Source organism: Ceratotherium simum, chromosome 27 (genome assembly GCF_057802395.1).
Source record: "Ceratotherium simum simum isolate JZ-2026a chromosome 27, ASM5780239v1, whole genome shotgun sequence".
Taxonomy (NCBI): domain Eukaryota; kingdom Metazoa; phylum Chordata; class Mammalia; order Perissodactyla; family Rhinocerotidae; genus Ceratotherium; species Ceratotherium simum.
In genome coordinates this window covers 3837619-3856755 of record NC_141926.1, presented here as the reverse complement: position 1 = coordinate 3856755, position 19137 = coordinate 3837619, and the positions used below count along the sequence as shown (strand labels likewise).

The 19137-nt window shown below is 49.8% G+C and overlaps 1 protein-coding gene across 3 annotated transcripts in view; it reads left to right on the top strand.

Annotated features, from left to right (window-relative positions):
* The window catches only part of PKNOX1 (PBX/knotted 1 homeobox 1), a 57089-nt gene extending 49283 nt beyond the window's left edge, over window positions 1-7806 (top strand). For all 3 annotated transcript variants that reach the window (XM_087418038.1, XM_087418037.1, XM_087418036.1), the window contains 2 exons: window positions 1598-1770; window positions 4508-7806. In XM_087418038.1, coding sequence (XP_087274164.1) covers window positions 1598-1770; window positions 4508-4719 — 385 coding nt within the window. In that variant the 3' untranslated portion in view covers window positions 4720-7806. The remainder of the gene's footprint in view (window positions 1-1597; window positions 1771-4507) is intronic.
* Window positions 7807-19137: the final 11331 nt, after the last annotated feature.

The following is a 19137-nucleotide window of genomic DNA, read 5'->3' as shown; positions in this document are numbered from 1 at the left end:
TGTCCACACTCGGGGCGAGAATGTGGCGTCTGTCCACGCTCGGGGCTTCTGTCCACACTCGGGGCGAGAATGTGGCATCTGTCCACGCTTGGGGCGTCTGTCCACACTCGGGGCTTCTGTCCATGCTTGGGGCGTCTGTCCACACTCGGGGTGAGAATGTGGCATCTGTCCACGCTCGGGGCGACTGTCCACACTCGGGGCGAGAATGTGGCGTCTGTCCACGCTCGGGGCGTCTGTCCACACTCGGGGTGAGAATGTGGCATCTGTCCACGCTTGGGGCGTCTGTCCACACTCGGGGCTTCTGTCCATGCTTGGGGCATCTGTCCACACTCGGGGTGAGAATGTGGCATCTGTCCACGCTCGGGGCGACTGTCCACGCTTGGGGCGTCTGTCCACACTCGGGGCGAGAATGTGGCATCTGTCCACGCTCGGGGCGTCTGTCCACGCTCGGGGCGACTGTCCACACTCGGGGCGAGAGTGTGGCGTCTGTCCACGCTCGGGGCGACTGTCCACACTCGGGGCGAGAGTGTGGCGTCTGTCCACGCTCGGGGCGACTGTCCACACTCGGGGCGAGAGTGTGGCGTCTGTCCACACTCGGGGCGAGAATGTGGCATCTGTCCACGCTCGGGGCGACTGTCCACGCTTGGGGCGACTGTCCACACTCGGGGCGAGAGTGTGGCGTCTGTCCACGCTCGGGGCGACTGTCCACGCTTGGGGCGACTGTCCACACTCGGGGCGAGAGTGTGGCGTCTGTCCACGCTCGGGGCGTCTGTCCACACTCGGGGCGAGAGTGTGGCGTCTGTCCACGCTCGGGGCGACTGTCCACACTCGGGGCGAGAGTGTGGCGTCTGTCCACGCTCGGGGCGACTGTCCACACTCGGGGCGAGAGTGTGGCGTCTGTCCACGCTCGGGGCTTCTGTCCACGCTCGGGGCGACTGTCCACACTTGGGGCGAGAGTGTGGCGTCTGTCCACGCTCGGGGCGACTGTCCACACTCGGGGCGAGAGTGTGGCGTCTGTCCACGCTCGGGGCGACTGTCCACACTCGGGGCGAGAGTGTGGCGTCTGTCCACGCTCGGGGCGTCTGTCCACACTCGGGGCGAGAGTGTGGCGTCTGTCCACGCTCGGGGCGACTGTCCACACTGTGGCCTGGCGAGCGGGACTTTGAGAGAGACACACGGCTGTGAGGCCTCGGGCCTGAGGAGAGTGCAGGGCAGAGAGCCGTGCTGCTTTAACCTCCCTCTTCCTTGGAGAGAATAATGTCAAACTCACGTCTCCGATGGTGTCATCAGTGTCATCACAAGTCTCATTCACAAACACGGAATAAGTGAGTTCAAGTGAAGGAAAGGTGCCATGGAACAGTTGGTCTTTATTCAAATGAATCATTTTAAAAAAGCATACCCTGTTTTTCTGGCTGTTTACACAATATGCCTGTCATACTCGTAAACATTTACTGTAACAGAGAATATGAGTTATCTGATTGTTTCTGGTGTGGTTTATAAAGCAGCCTGATTACTAGCAGGGCTTGTCGCTCCCGCAGGAGGTCTTTAAAAAGGCCATTTTGATGTAAGCTTTTCCTTTGTCCACACCAATGCCCAGGTTCATCAACGCCAGAAGACGAATTCTCCAGCCGATGTTGGATTCTAGTTGTTCAGAAACTCCAAAAACAAAGAAAAAAACTGCTCAGAACAGACCGGTTCAGAGGTTCTGGCCTGACTCCATCGCGTCCGGAGCTGCACAGCCACCACCGAATGAACTCACCATGTCGGAAGGTACGGACGGCGGCCATGGGGCCAGGGCCGCAGGCTCAGGGGCAGAGGGCAGAGGGTGGTGAGCCGTGAGGGTGAGGGGCCTCGCTGACCATTGCTGCCTGTGAGCTCTAGGGCACGGGAACGCAAGTGTATCCCGTTGTCTGTTCTTGCATTGACACGTGAGGAGGGCGCTGTCTGCAGAAGCTCCCCTGAGTGCTTGTCAGGGGGTGCAGAGGTGTTGAGGGTGCAGCACTGGGGACGGAGAAGACACACGCAGTGTGGTGTGAAATGTCGCCTCCGTCTGGAGACGCAGCTCCAGAGCGTGTTCTGTCCCGTTTCCTTTACGTCTTTCTTCTCCCTCGGGCTTTGGCTCCCAGGGTGGAGTTGCCGTGTTCTCGCCACCTGGCCTCCGTGCCGTTTCACCCCTTGTGGTCCCTGTGGCCCTTGTCTGGCTTTGCTCGTTCCCCTTGACCCTGTCCCCTCTGCCCTCATCAGCACCCTTCTCACGTGTGTGTGAGCATCTTTCTGTTTGCTTGAGCTCTCCAACTCTTGGATGGTCTTGTGTGCGTGTGTTTTTAAATGTATATAAATGGTCTTATTATTTCCTTCTTCCTTTTTTTCACTCAGCAGCATAGTGTTATGAGGTTAGGAGATTTGGGGGCTGTTATTTCTTCAAATATATTCCCTGCCCACCCGCCCCTTCAGGGACTCTGGTTGCTCACCTTAGGTCGTTAAAAGTCACACGGTTACTGATGCTCTGTCTTCCTTTCTTTTTGGATTCTTCTTCTCTGTTTCGTTTGGCTAGTGTCTGTTTCTGTCCTTCAGGTTCACCAGTCTTTCCTTCTGCGATGTTTGATCTCCCACTAATCCCATCCAGGATGCTTTTCCTATTAGACATTGTAGTTTTCATCTCTAGAAGCTCCACGTGAGTCTGTCTTATCTTTCATGGGTCTATTTGAGTTTTTAACACAGAAAACAGTTGCAGTAAGTGTTTTGATGTCCTCCTCTACTGATTCCAACCCCGGGCAGTTCTGGGTCCGTTTCCGTCAACTGCCTTTTCTCCTCACTATGGGTTGTTCTCCTGCCTGTTGTCACGCCTGGTCATGTTTCACTGGATGTGGACATTGTGGGTTTTGCCTTGTTGGGGTGGGTGTTTTTGTATTGGAGCTCTGTTCCAGCAGTTAGGTTACCCGAGACGGTCTGATCCTCTTGTGCCTTCCTTCTGAGATTGGTCCTTGTTCAGTGGTGCCCACAGTGCTCAGTCCGGGCTGATTATCCCCCACAACCGTGCTCCCCCCTGTGCCCCACGCATTTGAGGTGTTTCCGGTCTGGTGCTGTGAGCTCTGGGCACGGTGCTCTCTGATCTCTTCAGTGGTTCTTTCCCCAGCCTCCATCGTTTCCTGCATGCCCATGCTGGTCCGTCGTCTGCCCAGTGCTCAAGGCATTCCACAGCCTCGCTGGCCCCGGGATTGGGATGGGCCCTCACGGTGGGCTGTAAATCACGCTTATCTTGTTTCCATTTAACCTCTCTTGAGTGGTGGTATATGCATTTTAAGCTTTGGCTTCATCATTTTGTTTTGATATACAGTGGTCTTCCATTCATATTTAAATAATTTATATTTTCAGTTTTTGTTTTCTCTCTCTCTCTCTTTTTTTTTTTTTGTGAGCAAGATTGGCCCTGAGCTAACATCTGCCAATCCTCCTCTTTTTGCTGAGGAAGACCGGCCCTGGGCTAACATCCATGCCCATCTTCCTCCACTTTATATGGGACACTGCTACAGCATGGCTTGACAAGTGGTTTGTCGGTGTGCGCCCGGGGTCCGAACTGGAGAACCCCGGGCCACTGAAGCGGAGCGCGCGCACCTAACCGCCTGCGCCACCGGGCCGGCCCTGTTTTCTCTTTTAATCTAAGAATTAGTTAAGAAGGTATTATTTCTCTCTCTCTTTCTCCCTCCCCGTTTGGAAAGGCAATACCTATCTACTGGGGAAGCAGTTCCAACAAGACTGTCCAGTGAAAAGTGAATCTTTCCTCCATCTGGTATCTGCTCTTGTCCAGAGACAATCCTTGTTACCAGTTTCCTGTACGCGCTCCCAGTGTGTGTATGAAATGGTACTCTGCATAGACAAGAATGAATGATCTTTAAACTTTCTGCCAATACTAACATACCATGTCATACTGTCTCCTCTTGCTCTCTTCACTTGTTGGTGCACCTGGAGATTTTACAGGTGAGCACATGCGATCTGCTGGGTCGTGTTTCACAGTGGCAGAGCATTCCACGGCTCAGCATCTCTCCTCCGTGCCCAATCCTGGGCACTTGGGTCATGTCCACTCCTCTGCTGGGGGCTGGAACACGGGCAGGGATCGCACATCACAGGTTTTCTTTCTTCTTCCGTTTCAGACTTTCCTTTCAGGTCTTTCCTGACTTATTCTCCGTTTTCTGTTTCCCCATTTGGCTTTGTCCTGTCGGCCTTTCTCCTTTGCCCTTTGGTTTCTTGTTCTCCCGTGGCACTTGCTGTCTGCCCTGGGCATCTGGGTTCTTTATAGTCCTGACCCCTGGAGACCTGCTGTAGCCCGAGGGCTTATTACTAAGCAAGGTCGAGGCCAATTCTAGAGGCAGTTTCCTGCATCCCTGTTGAGCATCCCAGAAACAGACAAGGGTCTTAACTCGAGGTCACATAAGTAGACAGCACCCAGCTGAGTAATAAATGTTCTCCTCTGCGAGCGCTAATTTGAATAGTGACAACCTGCCGTCCACAGGAGCTGTTGTGACGATCACCACACCTGTGAGCATGAATGTGGACAGCCTCCAGTCTCTGTCCTCGGACGGGGCCACCCTGGCGGTGCAGCAGGTCATGATGGCGGAGCAGAGTGAGGACGAGTCTGTGGACAGCACGGGGGACGGCGGGGCCTCGCTGGCGCCCACCCACATCAGCGGGCTGGTCCTGGAGAACAGTGACTCCCTGCAGTAGGGCCGGGCGCCGGGACCAGGGGCGGACGGCCTGACTTTTTATAGTTTGCACAGCAAACATTTTACACAGTTTTATTTCTAATGTTTTATATGTAGATATAGAAGAGTGCACTTTTGTATTTCATAGTCAGCTTCAAGAGCGTCTTTGCCGGTGCAGCGACTTCTTTCAAGTGTGTTATGTGTGTGTGCGCGCATGTGTGTATGTGTGTGTGTTTTTTAAGGGAGTTCTTCAAAAGTTTAACGCTAAAAATGTGATGAATGACAAACACCCCCGTGAGCCTCTGATTAGATTAAGGACTAGTGCTGCCATTTTCTAAAAAATTATGCAGTTTTAATTTAGTTCTGTGGTTACAGCAGGTCTCGGTGGACTGATTATTGTGTGGCCCATGGCTTTGAAAGAAGCGTCTGCACCTTAGAGCTGCCAGTGTGAGGTGGACGACAACACACGACAATAAACTGAGTGTGACCTCATGGTGAATGTACGCGATTCAGATACGCTTCAGTTCTCTCATATTCTGTGAGCCTGTTTCGTTTGCTATATATAAAAAGAATCTCCTATTTTTACCTTGCTGGAATTATTGGATAAAAAGCTATTTTTATAAATTCGTTATGAATTGGATTATGACTATATTGAGGATAAAATTTCTGGAGAAGAAACAATACATGCTTACATTTCAATTTGGAGTGTTCTGGAGTGACCAAATTTAATGAGCCTGCCCAGAGTTAGCTAGCATTCCATGATTCTCTGCTATGCCAGGGTAGTCATTTACATTTACTACTATAAAAGAAAAAACTATTTAATGAAATTGTGATATCTTCAAATTTTAATTTATACGTAAATGCTCAGATTGCATTTTACACTTGATCTAAACATCTATCTAAAGGTATTTGCTAAATAGGACTTAGGAGAGTTGAGTGAAATGGTAGCCAGGGATCAGTTAAAAGCTCTTACATACACGTTTCAGTCTAATTTAAATTTGACTACAGTTAGATGGTTACTATACCATGTTAGCTGCGTATCATTCTAGAACTTTTAGTTAACCATATGTTATGCCTAGAATGTTTATTATAAACTAATATAAAATGTCCTCCATCCAGTTGGCTCAGAGCTCGGGTAAATGACACACTCAGCTTTGTTACATAATTAACAGACGTCCATGAAGTGACAAAGACGGACTGGACTGTGGTGACGATGTGGTGGCGAACCCTGCCGTCGGCCCATGCACGCTTGCTGTTGGCCCTGGCGTCGACATTTTCTCCTTGTACGTTGCTGCTTTGGAGTTTCCAGAGCCTTCCCCTCTGACTTGATCACAGGAGATTTGGAATAATTTCAGGACTTCCATTTCCTGGGGACAGGACGAACTAGAAGAGTAGACTGGGTTTTGTTTACTTCAGTTTGATTCGTTGTTATTTGTTTACTTGCAAGTGGGCTTTTTCTCAGAGAGAACACAGGCCCCCTGGCTTCACAGAGAAAGTCTTCACACAATCTTCAATGGGAGGCCCGAAGTTCAGGTGTTTCTGAAGGGTGGCTTCACGGTTGGGCAGGTCGTCAGCTCTTGAGATTCAGCAATAGTGATTCATTGTGGACCAAGGTTACATGGAGGGATATTTCGAGCTAGTGCAGATTTTTTTCTGGAACTGACCTTTTCTCTAAAATTTATTAATTTAAGTAAATCATAGGAGAGTACTTCCTAGATAACTTAGAAAGCAGCAAGAAATACATAGAAATTTCTTTTAAAACATTTCAGGAGCTTTAAAAGAAAAACTTTGTCAATTCTTTCTGGGGAGAGAATAACATTTTTAAGCAGCTGTTGCATTCCTTATTTATAAACAGTTTTTAATATTTTAAGTCAAGTCTACACGAGTTTAAATGAACATTTTAACTTTACCTAAATTCTAACATTGTTGGACTTCTTAAAACAAGGCCCTGTGGAAGCCAGCCAGCCCTCTTCCTTCTTCCCTCCCTCCCGTCCCTCGGCCCCTCTCAGCCGCCTGCCCTTCCCTTCAGGTTAGTGAGTGTTCACTGTGGACTCGTGCCTGGGTCGGTGTTGCGTCCCCACCCGAAATCCCCGTCACTGGAGGGGAGGTTGGTGGTTGAGGGCTGCACAAACATGTCGGTGTGGAGGCCGGGGTTGTGTCAGGTTCACCATCTGCGCTGGCCTGAGATGCCACCTTCCGTGCCCAGTGACGCAACGGCACTCTCTCCAGCTGAAGTCAGTCTTCTTGAGCCCTGAATTCGTGCTCACTACATTCGGAGGAACAGGATAAAGGTCATTCAGAGAGAGGGCACTGTGGACATAGCCTGAGGTTCCTTTCACCTCTTCCCATGACCAAGGTGCTTTTAAACAACCTTGACACGGCAAGCTCCAGCATATTTATGGTCAGTTTGCGCTTTATAAACCCCTGTTTTCCAGCCCTCGGACATTCGAGAGAATCTGTGAAAGTACGACCCCACTGAGTTTTCATTTTAAATGAGCAGATTCGATCCTGACTTTGCTCTTGTTAAATCCTTTCCTTATGAAGGATGCTCTTGAATGTGTTTCGAGACCCAAACTGAGCATGTTGTTGTTATCCCCGCTGCTCAGCTGTCGAGCAGAGAGCTGGACGGGCTTTGCCGTACCCCAGGCGAGCACCAGCTGACAGATGACCTCAGCTTTCAGGTTTGGTTTCCAGAGAGTAAAATAAGTTTAAGCGTTTGCCCAGGATGCACAGTAAAGTGAGCTGTGGCACCGGCTAGCTCACAGATCACAGAGCAGTGTTGCTGAAACACTGCACTGGAGGGTCCCAGGAGTCATTTCTGCATCACCTGTCGGATGACCCGACTCTTACCTGTGTGCGAGAGTGTGGGAGCACTTTTCTCTTTTAGACAAACTCAGACCTACCCGGAGATGTGAAGGGCCCGTCTCTGGCAGGTAGTGACAGAAATAACACAGCAATCTTCCTTGTTTTAGTTATGTTTGGTCTATGAACTGACAATCTTTAAAATGTGAATACTGTAACAATATGTTTTCTTGGATTGTTGTCTTTCAAAGGGATTTTTGTGAAGCAATTGATTTATCAAAGCAAAAAAATTAAAAACAGAAACATGCTTTATGGACGTTTTATTTTCCAAAGCTCATGTCACTGCAAGCTGCTTTTCCATCCTAAGTAAAACATGCAGGTTGTCAACATGTTTTCCTGGTGACACTTGGGTTCGTGGTGACCCCAGCACATTTTAAAAATTAGGATTGCACCGCACTGGAACATTCAGATTCATTTACGTTTTCAAGAATCTTCTCTTAAATTACTTCAGTTAGTCATTGGTTTTCCAGGAAAGAATTGGAAAGATTTTGTTTGTTTTTTATTTTAGTTTATCATAAGTCTAATAATTTTGATAGTAACGAGAAGAAAATGATTCGTCAGTAAGGTGTTACCTTTCGTAGTTCATATGGTGAAATCTCTGCCACGGCTGCTTCTGGACGGTGAGGAGCTACACTGAGACAGTGTCAGAGTTTTTTTCTTTGTAGTCCAGTGTGTTTTAACTCCCAAAACTGCTCATGCTTAGAGGCCAAAGTGAGTCAGAGACTTAACTGTTTTTAAAAAGTGCATCTAAAATTGTGAATCTTTTTGGAGATGAGGAGTGCCAGGTGTGACGTGTGTTGTTTCAGGAAATGTTCTGATTGATTTGACAGAAAATGGAGTCACTGTGTTGTCTCCCCAACTCCTTGAGGTCAGAGGTCAGAGGGTGGACTTGAAATTTAGCCTGGTGAGACCTTGGCCCCGCCCTTTACCCCTCTAGGCTTGAAGTGCTTCCTTTGTAGAAGGAATGAGTTGGTTTATAAGGTTTATTCTAGTTCAAAAATAATATTTATGACTAATAACATTCTATCTAGAGAGAAAGACGAGTAAATAGGTAATGATCTAGCAAATACTGAAAATAAGAAGTTTATTTGGATTAACTGTTGAGTGTTTTGCGTTTTGTGATATTATGCAGCTGTCCTAAATCATAGGTATTATGTTTAGCCTACATGCTGCTATATACACTCTAAGAAGAAATTCTTAGCACAAATTATTTTTGCCCTTTTACAATTAGATCCTCTCATCTTCGCTAAGACCTGAGAGCTCCATTCCATTTTTAAACTGAAATTTGCGGAACTACGGGGGGGGGATAGCATCTAAGCACACGCGGCTTAATGGAGTGAAGGCTGGTCCAGGAGGCAGTCCTGGGGACCTGAGGCCGGCTCTCAGTAAGCGCGCCCCCTCGTCACACGGACCCCAGGTCCGCCTCTGCAGAGGAGAGGGCTTCAGCCCATAAAAGCCGCTAACGACTTTAACATAAATCGGGAGTTCTTTTATCCCAGCATGTTTGAAAAAGAACATCTTGATGTCGATGGCTTTAGTTGCTTGCACATTTTTAGAAAACAGCTGGTAGAAAAAAATCAGGTATTTTTCAAAATATTTTGCTTTATGTTAACTCAATTTTTTTTCTAATATCTTAAGACCGCAATGGATCTCAGAAATAGTTGGGAAGCCCTCAATGGTTTCTGTTCTCCATGTGTTAGCATAGACCTGAGTTTTCAAACCAGAGTTAGAAGAGCTAGTGGAGCTGGAGGAAATCCACAATAGAATCGAGCCAGGGAAACCAAGAAAGGGTGTTTGAAGGAGAAGGGGTGTGTGGAGTCATCAGGCTGCCCCCCCCCCAACCAGGGGGTGACTGGGGTTTGATAAGAGCAGTGTCAGAGAAGCAGGTTCGGGCAGAGCAAGATGTCAGGAGTCAAAGCCGGTAGAAGACAAGGCGGGAAGTTATCTTTGTTACCTTGGGGTGAGGAAGACCTGTTAAGGCCCCAAATGCATAAATCATAGGACAAAACACTGGTGGATTTGGCCAAATCCAAAGGGAGGATTTCTGTTCAGTGAAGGACACCGTGGACTGTTAACAGTCGACAATCTGAGAGAATTTTCCTCTCTCTTTTTTAACATCTAAAGCTGACAAGGAGTTCATATTTAGGATTAAGAGAAATTCCTGGAAACCAAGAGAAAAATGACAGAGGATATTAAGAGGCAGTTCTCTGAAAGGAAAACCCACATGGCCAGTGAGCCTGTGAAGAAGTGCTGGGCCTCAGCATCCTCAGAGAGAGATAAATTAAAACCACAGTGAGATGCCACTCTGTCTATCAGGCAAGAGTTAGAAAGGTAGCATCGAGTATTTGTAGAAAGGGGGACCTTATACTGCTGGTAGGACAGTATACTCTCCCTTATACTGGGACAGCCTGTGCAGTCCCTCTGCCAGTCTTTAAGGAAATTAAGTATGCTCTATACTGGGTCCTGCCATCTCTGCCAGAGAATTCTCTTACAGGTTCAGGTGAGGACCTCCACTGAGATGTTCCTGGCAGCTTTGTTGGTGGTGGCAGGGAGTTACAGAGCACCTGGGTGTCCATGCCGAGGGGGATGGAGAAGCCTTTGTGGTGGCTGCATTGCTCTAGGTGGCCCTGCAGCAGCTGGACACTGGAACTAGATGACAGATGGCAAATGGGTCTTCTTGGGTCTGGTTCTGGTGACTGCTTTGTCTCTGGACAGTGGGTTGTTTGTTTCTTTCCTGCGTGTCTCGTAATTTGTGGCTGAATGCTGGGTATGTTTTTGTAGAACAGTAGGCACCAAGGTAGATAGTACTCACGCCCAGAAACGGGCCACCCTTTCTGACAGGCCATCAGTGTGGGCTTGAGTCCATCTCTTGGACCCATGTGCTGGGTTTAGGTTTGTTGTTGCTTTTGTTAGCTTCAGATTCCTCCAGCCAGAGGGTTTTCCTCTGTGTTCCCACCTCACCTCCAGCTTTCAGCAGGCCCTGCATAACTGAGCTACCATGGGGGGTCTCTCTGCTCTTGCCCCTCCCCCGGCAGAAGATGTGGTGAGGTGCAAGGTGGGGGCAGCCTATTCTCCTGGTTTAGCCTCAGCCATAGGCAGGTTCTGTGTCCTGGGGCTCAGAGGTCAGCCTTTCCAGCAATCCTGCCCAGTCCCGCCTCTGCCGCCAGACTCTGCCTCGTATCTGGGTCAGGTCTTGGTGGGGAGAGTGCCTGGGCAGGATCCTGGGTCTGAGAGCTTTTCTGTCCCTCCTCTGGAAGTAGTGGTCTTTACCAGGGGCAGGTCCCTCCCTTGGTGGACTAAGGCTTTTGCTTCATGTGAGGGAAGGGTCGGGACGGTGGGTGGGCTGTTGTGCCTGTGCACCCCAAGGAGGGTCGCTGTAATCCCCTGCCCCCACCCCATCCTTCTCACCAGCACCCACGTGAGTGAATGTTGACTCCCCTGTGGCCAGGCCCGGGGTGCGTCCCCTCCCACCCTGGAGGGGCTTGTCCCTCTTGGGAATTCAGTCACCTGGAGGCCTTGCAACCACAGCTCTCCGAGCTCCAGAAGAGTTAAGATTTTGTAGATTATCCACTCTTCCTTGTTGTTAGGGTGCGAGTTGTGTTCTCGTGGCCTTCTACGTTGGAAATGGAAGCAGATCCACAAAATGATTACTAAAAACAAGATTTTAAGATAGGTGTGGGTGGAGAAAAAAGCAGAACCAGATCTATAACACCATCCCATATCGGCAAATGAGAAATGCACAGAACGCTTTGTCAAGAACAAGGACCAATACACAGAAAAAAGAGAGGGACCGGGGCACTGGGAGAGGGTCCTGAGGACGAGGCAAGCTGCGGTGAGGTGGGGGCTTGTGCACACCGGGGTGGAGAGCATCAGGAGCTCTCTGCACCGCAGGTCCAAGAGTTAAACCAAAACGGGAATCAAGAAGGGGAAGAATTGGGCTGGAGCTCATTTTTATTCAGAATTGAAGGGGTTGTTGCATTGCCTCCCACCTTACTGTTGAGTGCTCTGAAGCCGTTTTGATCCTGATTCTTTGTACGGCAATGTTTATTCTCTGCAAGGGTCGGGGTCTTGTGCAAGTCATGTTTTTCCACAGTGGCCACAGCAGTATCTGCAGCCCCATATGCCCTTTTAGGACTTGGTCCATCAAGTGAGCCCCCTTCTCTTGAAACTGGGTGAGGGTTTGATGTCAGAAGAGGATGTGGTGGCTGTGATACTGGGTGACAGAGGTTCAGACCAAAGGGGAACACCTTCCACCTGGCCCTTTCTCTCTCGGGACACTGCCCTTGAGTCCCAGCCACCATGTTGTAAGGAAGCCCAGGCCACACACAGAGGCTGTGTGTGGGGTTCCAGCCACAGCCAGCATTAACTGCCAGACCTGCGAGAGGGAACGAGCTTGCAGATGCTTCGAGCTGCCCCAGGGACATGGAGTGGAGCAGAGACGAGCTGTTCATGCTGCACATGTGTGAGCAAATAGATGTCATTGCCTTCTGCCCTGCTGGGGGTAATTTGTTAAGCAGCCATGGTAGATGGGGTAGGTCTCTCTGTCCCCATGCTCTGCGATGTGATGGCGTGCCTTCATGTGGACCTGTTTTCCTCCACTGTGTCGGGCACTTGGTGGACCATTTCAGTCACGTACTGGCCTCTCTGAAGCCCACCTATGAACCCGTGAGAAGACACCCAGCGAGCCCAGTTGATCTTGATGCGGATTCTTGGTCCAGTTGCTAACCATCCCCCAACTTTTTTTTTTTTTTTTTTGTGAGGAAGATCAGCCCTGAGCTGACATCCATGCTAATCCTCCTCTTTTTGCTGAGGGAGACCAGCTCTGAGCTAACATCTATTGCCAATCCTCCTCCTTTTTTTCCCCCCAAAGTCCCAGTAGATAGTTGTGTGTCATAGTTGCACATCCTGCTAGTTGCTGTCTGTGGGATGCGGCCTCAGCGTGGCCGGAGAAGCGATGCATCGGTGCGCGCCCAGGATCCGAACCCGGGCCGCCAGCAGCGGAGCTCAAGCACTTACCCGCTAAGCCACGGGGCTGGCCCTAACCATCCCCCGACTTTGATGTTGAGCGCAAGAAGAGCCATTTAAAGGACACTTGGAAAGGAGTGGGCCGCACACAGGCCTGTCTTGCCGAGGACCTCACGGCACCAGACAGACACCTGCTTCATCTGGTGTGCGAAGCTTACGTTTGACTGTGCGGTGCTGTCTTCAGCGTGAATAGGCAGCAAGGACGTGCAGCAAGGCCACTCTGCGTTCCAATTCATAAAATTCCTGACTTAATGTATTTATAATTCCACCCCTGTTTATTGAGAGCCCACCACGGGCCGGGTGCTGGGCTGAGCATGCAAAAAGACGCAGCCCTCCTTACCTGAGATGCTCCTAATCTGATGGAGGAGGCAGACGGTTAGATTCCCACGCACAGGCCTGCCCGGCACCGGGAAGGAAGAGCCTCACTATTTTGGACTAAATCACAGAAGCCAGATGGAGTTAATGAGAACTGAATCATAAAATACAGTAACAGACTAGTTCTGTTACTAAAGTGCTTAAGACGCAAATCAGTCGCAAACCAGGTGTCGCTACAATGAGGTCATTGGGGCCTGATTTAAGTCAGGGACTGTTTGTAATTAGCAGGGTCTGTGTCCTTGGGGTTAAGGCATGGCTGAGTCTGAAGCGGTCGGTTGTCTGAACTAGGTCATGTGTGTTCTTACACTGCTGTTCTTGCTAGACATTTGCCCAGCAAATCTTTTTTTTCCTTTTAAACATTGAGCACAAATGTGAACACCACCACTGCCCACTGACCCCAGAGTGCTGGCTTCGTCCCCAGGAGGGCTCCCATGAGGCCATGGGTGGCCGCCGTATCAACCGGGGCTTCAGGCTGCTCATTCATGCCTCCCACCAGGCGGGCTGCTGCTTTACCCGGAGTCCACAGGGTCACGTGCCTGGCTGGGAAATGCATGTGAGGACTGCCTTCAGTCAACCGAGGCCCTTCCCCAGGCGGCAGGGAGTCACCGCCCGCCCCACCATAAATGTCACGCTGTGGGGGAGGCGGCAGGGAGGCGGAGCTGATGGGGAGGAGGAAGGGGTGGATGCCGGTAGGTCAACAGTGTCGCCCTCCTGCCTCAGCAGCTTGGGCGAGATCCCAACAGGGACACGAGGAGAAGCCATGTGCCTGGTTCCAAGTCAGCCCGTCCTCATGGCTGGGCCTCCGCGTGGAGTCCAGCACGGCATCGCATTCCTGCACACAAAGGCTATCACCGGGCAGTGGTGGACCTGCACGCCCATGCCTGCTGATCATTTGCAGGAGGAGGTAGTGGGTTTGAGGGGACCTATAGCGTCTTCCTCTTCTGATCTCCGATGGTCCTTCCCATCAGCTGTTCTGCCCTCTTGCTACTGTGTTTAATTTCAGCCTCAGCGTCTGTTCCTTCTCTCAAGTCTCATCCACATGCCTTGGACGGTTTATTGGTGTTCACACACATGGTTCCTCCATCTTTCCCTCTCCTTAAAGTTGTAAAGCTTTAGGTAAGTAAATACATGTTCAAAAAATGCAATTTTCAATTTTATCCACTAAGCTAAGTTAAAAACAGCTGATAGGGGCTGGCCCCGTGGCATAGTGGTTGTGTGTGTGCACTCCACTGCTGGCGGCCCGGGTTCGGATCTCGGGCGCGCACTGACACACCACTTGTCAAGCCATGCTGTGGCGGGGTCCCACATAAAGTGGAGGAAGATGGGCACAGATGTTAGCCCAGGGCCAGTCTTCCTCAGCAAAAAGAGGAGGATTGGCAGATGTTAGCACAGGGCTGATCTTCCTCACAAAAAGGAAAAAAAAACCCAGCTGATATGTATTTATTACACAATACAGAAATTCTAACTTAAATTTAAAACAATTTAGAGAACTTAAAAAACTCTGAGTTTTGCAGTTGCAAATTTCCAATCAGCCTGCAAACACAATGCCCGCCCACCTTGCCTGCCAGTCCTGGTCTTCAGAGGGGTCACCTTTTTCACATTCGCCCAAAGGTACCATGTGTGTTGGCAGGCAGATCATCCAATGCGTTCCAAATGTGTGTGACTTCAGACGTGTCGACAGAGGGAGGAGGTACACTCTTCTTTATCCCTTCCTCCTCCCTGCTTCCTGGAATGTAGGTTGAATTGTGTCCCCTCAAAATTCATATGTTGGAATCAACCTTGTACCTCAGAATGTGACCTTATTTGGAAATAGGTTTGTTAGAAGTGTACTTAGTTAAGATGAGGTCGTTCGGTGGGCCCTAACCTAATGAGTGGGGTCCTTATCAAGAGGGTAATTTGGACACAGGGAGAAGGCCGTGTGAAGATGCAGGCAGAGATCGGGACGGTGCTTCTAGAAGCCAAGGAACGCCAAGATTGCCAGCAGAAAGTAGGGGAGAGAATGGAACAGAGTCTCCCTCACAGCCCTTGGAAGGAACCAGCCCTGCCCACACCTTGACCTCGGACTCTTCCCTCCAGACTGAGAGAGAACACCATCCTGTTGTCTAAGCCCCCAGTTTGGGGTCCTTTGTTACAGCAGCCCCAGCAAACCAACATGAGAGCGAGCCACATGGCCATCTCGGGGAACACTGGACATGCCCACTTCCGGCGACTCCTCTCTCCTTATGTGTCTAAGCCGTTCCCGTTACGATGGGCTCAGCCGTAAGTCACAGAGACCCAAGATAACAGCGGCACCATAGGGAGATGAGTTTCTTTCTCTCATACAAGTCCAGAGGGTTGCGTCGTAACAGTACCTACCTCCCGGGGCGATGGTGAACTTCAAACAGCGAATGTACGTGAAATGCCTAGGATGGTGGCTGGCTCAGAGTCATGATCTGTAGTGTCAGCCACTGTGTTCAAAAATATTCATGGCAGGGGCTGGCTGATGCAACATCTACCCACATAGGAAGTCTCAAAGCAGGAAAAGACGGCTGTAAGTGATGCGGATGATAGCACCAGCTAAACAATGGCATGTGTCATTTAGGGACGCGTCTATCAAGTCATAATATAGGTGCAGGAGTGTTGGCACCAGATCCAGACGAGCGGCTTTTCAGGATGAAAGTCACGGGGCTCCAGCTACCTTTGTAAGGTTTTATTTCCTCAATGGGGTGGTTATCGTTCTCGACACCTTTTCATATCTCTGAACTCCCCCTTACAAGCAGCAATGTGTTAGGCTGAGTGAAGAAGTCAAGCACAAGCGTGTAATACTGATGACTCCATGTATATGAACCTGTACTCATTCCCTGCGTACAGGTTCCTGTGGTACCTTGTCTCAAGGACAATGTACCACAAACTGGGAGGCTTAAGCAACAGAACTGTGTTCCCTGGGAGTTCTGGAGGCCAGAAATCTGAAATCAAAGTGTCAGCAGGGCCGTGCTCCCGCTGAAGGCTCTGGGAGAGCATCCTTCCTGCCTCTTCCAGCTTCTGGTGCCTCCAGGTGTTCTTGGCTTGTGGCCGCATCGCTCCAGTCTCTGCCTCCCTGGTCCCATCCTCCCCATCCTGTCCTTGTGTCTCGAATCCCCCTTTGCCCCTCCCTTATAAGGACCCTTTTTACTACATATGTGAGGGCATTTAAGTCCATCTGATAATCCAGATGATCTCCCCACCTCGAGAGCCTTAACTTACTCACACCTGCAAAGACCTTTTCCAAATAAGGGCACATTCACAGCTTCCAGGGAGTAGGACTTGATATCTTTGGGGAGCCATTATTCTACCTATCATAGTTCTATTGAAAAATATTGTATGGGCCGGCCCCGTGGCTTAGCGGTTAAGTGCGCGCGCTCCACTACTGGCGGCCCGGGTTCAGATCCCGGGCGCGCACCCACGCACCGCTTCTCCGGCCATGCTGAGGCCGCGTCCCACATACAGCAACTAGAAGGATGTGCAACTATGACGTACAACTATCTACTGGGGCTTTGGGGAAAAAAAGGAGGAGGATTGGCAATAGATGTTAGCTCAGAGCTGGTCTTTCTCAGCAAAAAGAGGAGGATTAGCATGGATGTTAGCTCAGGGCTGATCTTCCTCACAAAAAACAAGAAGAAAAATATGTTTTTAAAATGTTTCCCCATCCTCAGTCAAGTCATCCAATAAGTCATCCCCCAGGAGGACACAGCATATCTTCGTTGGCTATGCGCAGCCCTGACCCCTCCTTGGACCCTGCTATGGAAAGCCTCCACTTGGAGTGTTATCTCTGGGGTAAAGCCTGCTCTTTCACGAGGGACCCGGGAGACGGGGCTGTGAGGGACTCCCTGCCATGGCTCAGTGGAGCGAGGCCCCCCACGTGCCCGGGCGCAGGTCTGGTAGGAGCCTCACTCTTAGAGACCAATAGCTGACGACCAAGGAGCTGGCCGTGCCCAGAAGGCACAGGCAGCTGTACCAGGAGTGCTGTAGATGTCGGGAAGATGCAGAGAGGAGGAAGCCGTGTCAACAGGAGGCTCGTCCTGGAAGGCCTGCTGCTCCGTGTAGCAGCCTCTGAAGGAGATGGCCAGGGACACGTTGGAGGCAGCTTCTGAGCCCCACGGCCCGACCCAGCCCAGCCAGAAGGCTCATAAAGGAATATGACATGGCTGTCCCAAGGGCAATTCTCCAGACAGGTCACAGGCCATGTTCACAGGGGTCCCTCGCCTTCAGAGGGGCTGTAATTCACGTGTAGAAGTAGGGACCCCTCAGGGCTCCTGTTTTCAGAGTGTTCTGCAGCAAGGCTGAGGGGCTACCAGGGAGGTTTGATCCCACCAGCCTCACAGTGCAGACCCTGAGGTCGGGGCCAGGCCGGGTGGATGGAGAGGGGGTGGCTCTGAGCCCCACACTGGCCACCGTTGTCATACTGTCTACTCATTGGTACCCAGGGGCCAGGTCATGAAACTGTCATGTTAAACATTGTTAAATATTAGCATTGACACTGAAAAGTAGACTGTGGACCCATCCAGGAGTCTTGCAATTACGAAATGAGGATACTGGCCACCAGAGAGGATTCTGTTTCATCCATCTGGTTGTTGGCTCCCAAAAGCCTAACATGGGGACTATTGAGTTTCAAAAATTTTCCCAGGACATTTTCCCCTTTCTCCAGAAACTAGGTTTTACCAACTTTGTGTAAAAAGATCATTCTTCATCAGAGTTATACACAGATAGATGTCCGATAGTTCTAGATGGCTTCTAATGAAAAAGAGCAGGCCCCTGCCGCCGCTGCTCACTCCAGGGGCAGCCACTCTCAATTCCCTGGCTGCTTCTCACGGTGTTTGTGCCCATATTTCAAAGAACTTGCTTATGCTACTTTTTTCCAAGTACAGATATTATCTGGCAATGTCTGTAGAGGATGAAGGTGCATCTCCCCTGCATGCCCCTTCCCACTAGTACGAACATATTTCTGTTCTCTGTTCCTCCCGATATAGTTTATAATCATTTTGGTGTAGATCAATATTCAGTGTTCACATGACTACAATTAAGCAACTATTATTCCTAGCTTAGTCGTGTTACGTACTGTAATTACATTTCTTATAGAGCCTTCAAATTGTCTCTTTTTCGTTTGTGATGTTTTCTAGGTCTTAATGTAACCCCCAACTGTTGATAGGTTCGTAGACCTCTGCTAATCTTTGTTTCCTTCCCCCACTAGAAAGATTGCTCCTGGAGCCCCTGTCCTAAACGATCTATGGCTGCCCAGCCGTGTTGTCCTGGGATCTGCCTTTCCCGTCATTCTGGGGCTGCCCTTCATGATCTCTCCTGGTAGAGCCCATTCCCTCGCTTTACTCCCTCATTTTGGTGGAGTGCATCTTCCAGTGCTTTCCTAGAGGCCACTTGCCTTGGTGGAAATGTCCGTATACCCCCTCCACTGTTAAGGGAGAGTGTGCTTGCATCAAGGATTCTGGCCTGCGTCCCTTCCCTTTCAGATGTTTCCAGGCTCTGCTCGCTTGTCTCCCAGGCTCTACGTGCTAGAGATCATCAGACTGGATGCCCTTCTCCTTCCCAAGACATTCTATGTGAGCTGGGTTTCTCCACCCTGCTCTGGAACCTCTTTTTGGGGTCTTCTTGTCCTAAGTGATCCAACATTTCACGATGACGTTCCCTGTTTGAGTCCTTCTCCATCCATTGTGCTGTGCCCTGGGTGGACCCTCTCGATATGCAAAATCATGTCTTTTAGTTTGGGACAGTTTCTTGACTTATTTCACTGGTGATTTCCTTTCCTAAGTTTTCTCTTTTCTTTCTGGAACTGTTACTAGTCAAATACTGGAATCCAAGAAGCTCAAAGAATTCAAAGCACAAGAAACATGAAGAAAAATATGTCAGGATACATCATGATTTCCAAAACAATATTGAAAATGAACAAAGCCGGAGGACACACACTTCCTTATTTCAAAACTTACTGCAAAGCCACAGTAATAAAAACAGTGTGGTACTAACATGGGGATAGACATGTAGGTGAATGGAACAGAATTGAGAGTCCAGAAATAAACCCATACTCTATGGCCAATTGATTTTCAACAAGAGTGCCAAAACCAGTCACTGGGGAAAGAATGTCTCTCAACAAGTGGATATTTACATGAAAAAGAATGAAGTTGGACCCATACCTCACACCATGTATAAAAAT